Consider the following 3,889-nt stretch of genomic DNA (forward strand, 5'->3'; position numbering starts at 1 on the left):
TTATTACTAGTTTTATATCTGTCCTAAAAAGACACAAAGGAAGCGATCAGCTATTTGTGGTGTTTTTCCATCTGTTAAATGGCAAATAAAAACATCTAGACTGAAAAAAGACACTGAATTTTACTTTTTTTTAAATTCTTTTTATAGTATAAGTCTACCATAAGGATGTGTAACTAGTTTTGAATCAAACCTATAACAAAACAAAGAAAGCCACAAGATATTCTCCACTTTATATTTCTGTTATTCTGTTAAGTGATAAATGAAAAGGTACCATGATATAACACTTGAATAAAATTACAATATATGATTTAAAATGAAGGAAAAAACTGATAATGGAAAAGCATGTTACCTACTTTTTACTGATTGTCTTTTGCAGCGTACAGAAGAATCTAGGTCACAAATAAAGAGAAAAGAGAAAATTATTAATGCTAACTGCTAGATTCTTAGAGATTAACCAAAACAGTTCAACAAAAAGACAATTCTACAAGAAATCCACTTTAGAAAGCTTGTAAACCTCATGCATATGTCAAAATAGTTAGCAAATTAAAGTGTGAAAGTGTTATGTAGGCTGTTGCAGACCAACCTGTTTGTGTGTCTGGCAGGACTTCCTAGAAAAGGACTGTTGCAGGAACATGGCCACATATAACATGGGCATGTCAGCATGTTCTTTCAACTTCCTTTTACAGCATCTTTCACTTTGTTTTTTTGTTTAAGTTTTCTTTTTTCATCCAGACATTTACTGAGGTGATTTTGTATTGTAATCACTTGTTTGTATGTCAGCAACATTACATAAAAACTACAAAATCTTTGTATTTGTTTTTCTTTTCCTAAGGAGCTCTTTTGCATTCACAGACAAGAGAAAAAGACATAACTGACAATGTGTCTGTCACAGCAAAACCTCGGGAGAGGAACACTTCCTCTCATTTGTCCTAACCCACTAAGACCTCGCTACATAAACATCTTTATGTCGTATTTCTCCACAGGACGAGGTTTGCCTGCTTTTCTAAAATACATTCCCTGTTTCCATTCCCACAGTGACATTTTTACAATTGATTGTTGAGTGCGAAAAATACTATGACAGCATGCATTTTGTAACATTAACATAGACTTAATGCATTCAATGACAACAAATAATTCAGCACTGTATTAAAGTCTTCAGCCATGCCTCATTTCTTTTTCCAAGCAGTCAGAATTTGTTGTAATTTGCTAATGCTGTCTTGAGCTCTCTTTCGATATCGGCTTCTTTTTCATTTATTTTCATTCCTTTTACATTTAGAGATGCTTTTGTTTTGTTTATTGAGCTACTTAACACTGGCCTGTGAGTCATTCAAGCTTGAAAAATGCTGCGTCGTGTCTACACCAGACTGATTACTTTTTTCGTTTCGTTACCAGCGTTTAAAGCTTGGAAGTACTGACATTACTATGAGTTTGAGTCCGCAAAAATTTACAAAAACATTAGTGTCCGCTGTACACTCTGCGTGGGAAGAAAACTTCTTTCTACAGCGAAAAATTAAACTTTAAATCTGAGCAAGCACCTAGCAAGCCAAAACGGGAATGTGAAATTCACAGAGAAACATCCAGATCCTCCCACTGACATGGCCCCTGCGGCACCGGGCAAACCTCCACCAGCCCCCACTCCTGCTAAACAGGTGAGCAACAGGACTTAGTGCTGCTGAATCTTTGATTTCATTTTTTTTTTTACTGTGTTTTACTTCCATCTATTTGAAAGTGTAAGTGTAAACACAAATAAATATTTTATTTTATATTCTGCAATATGCAGAAAATAGGTTTAAATGTTAAAGATTGTTGCATATAATTTAATTTTTGCTTGATGCATTGTGCATGAAGTTAAAAGATTAAAACTCGTAAAACAAATTTTAAAAAGAGACTTTTTTCCATTTGATTCAGTTTTATATGATGGATTATACAGAAAAAATAGAATTGGGCTGAAAGGTCTATTGCTTTATTACGCATTTAGGTTGTGTATTATATTTTTAAAAGGTAATTTATTAATAAAGTAACAAATTACTTTTGAAAAAACATAATAGGTAAAGTAACGGGATTGCTTTTTTGTAGAAGTAATCAGTAATTAATAACTAATTGCTATTTTCAACTAACTTGACCAACACTGGTCTACACATAACAATAAACTCGACAGAGAACAATCTTTATGCACTTTTGTTTTACTAGGAGCCAGCCACACAAACACATGAATGATTTCAATTTTTTTAAGATGAATCTAATAAAAATACCAAGGACACAACAGTTTGACAGATATAAAATGGTATTTTTGCACCAATGACATGTGTTACTTATGATTAATAATCATTACATTTAAGACTGTGCATTCTCTGACTGTTGAGATTGATCAAAAAATATATTTTCTAAAGGTATTTTTGCATCAACAAGGGGGATACAATCATCTTGACAGAAAAAAAGAACAAAGGGCAGCTTTGAATGTCCTTGAAGAAGCCTGGAGAACTATTCCTGAAGACTACTTAAAGAAATGTCAAGAAAACTGCTGGAGAGAGCTCAGCCCATGTTGAAGAATAAAGGTGATCATATCAAATATTGACCTTCAAGCTCGTTAGGACTATAAAAACTTTTTTGCTTTGGATACTGTCTGTTTCCTTGTATGTTTGTACATTTTAATAAATGCCTTCACCTATTTCTGATCTTCCTGGAGAAATGTGAAGGCATATAAATGGCTGAAGACTCAAGATGCCTAGTACAGTACACTTTACACTGACATTTTTATGTACATGTATTACTTATGATTAATGATCATTTCACTCAAGACTCCGGGCTTTCTCTGATTTTGTTACTGGATCAACAGATATATTCTCTAAGTGTTTCTATGATGTTTCCTCAGTATTCAGCCTCACACATTTGGTATTTCTGCGCTCACAAGCTTATAAAATTGACCTATTAGAGAATCAATGGGATGAAAAAAAGGATATTATTCATATCTAAGGATGTCATTACATAACAGAGTACTGTTGCAAAAGTATTTAAAAAGAGTACCCCCCAAGTTTAATTACTTAGAATATAAATGTTTGCATTTCTCTGATAAAAGATCAAACATGTACATTGCTCAATAGAACATTTGATTATACCTACATAAGACAAACAGGAAAACTGCCTTTAAATGCACCATTTGCCCGCATTTACCTTACAGTGTATGTTTATCTTTTTAATTAAGTTTGCTTCGTCTCTATTTATTACCGCACAAGTGTTTGAGTCTCATTATCACTATCGGGCTCTCGTTGTCTACAACAGCAACACGATAAAAAGAGCAGTGCTAACAGCATGTACGTCACGTTGGTGAGCCAAAATGCACACAGGTAGAAAGCCTTGTTGCAGTAGAGATCAGGCTGTGCTGTAGTCTTGTCGTAGTTGGGTTCATAAATGGAGTAGATGACAATACTACCTGTAAAAATAAATAAATAAAGATTCATTGTCTCAGATAATAAATTTAGTGTTGCAGACCTGCACGTCGTCTTCATGAATACAGAACTGGATTTAAGCTTCTTTTTTTTTTTTTAAATTGCTGAAATACATTTATTTAAAAAAAAAAAAACAACTCAAAAGAAAAGCATAAAAGACCTTTAAAATCAAGACTTTTTGAGGGGGGGGTGCATCTGTGCTAACAGTCACATCTGTGTGCCTGAGATGACCCTTTTAAGGGTATCCCAAATCTCATATATACAGGGTGGGCCATTTATATGGATACCCTGTAATAACATGGGAATGGTTGGTGATATTAAAGTCCTGTTTGTGGCACATTAGTATATGTGAGGGGACAAACTCCTCAAGATGGGTGGTGACCATGGTGGCCATTTAGAAGTCGGCCATCTTGGATACAACTTTTGTTTTTTCAATAGGAAGA

At 34.0% G+C, this 3,889-nt stretch overlaps 1 protein-coding gene across 1 annotated transcript in view; it reads right to left on the minus strand.

Annotated features, from left to right (window-relative positions):
• Positions 1 to 2,188: 2,188 nt before the first annotated feature.
• The window catches only part of LOC121812145 (transmembrane protein 272-like), a 3,793-nt gene continuing 2,092 nt past the window's right edge, over positions 2,189 to 3,889 (minus strand). Inside the window, exon 4 of the mRNA XM_042213477.1 lies at positions 2,189 to 3,430. Coding sequence (XP_042069411.1) covers positions 3,222 to 3,430 — 209 coding nt within the window. The 3' untranslated portion in view covers positions 2,189 to 3,221. The remainder of the gene's footprint in view (positions 3,431 to 3,889) is intronic.

This window comes from Haplochromis burtoni, unplaced genomic scaffold, assembly GCF_018398535.1.
Source record: "Haplochromis burtoni strain Fernald_Lab_line unplaced genomic scaffold, NCSU_Asbu1 Contig_445, whole genome shotgun sequence".
Lineage (NCBI taxonomy): Eukaryota > Metazoa > Chordata > Actinopteri > Cichliformes > Cichlidae > Haplochromis > Haplochromis burtoni.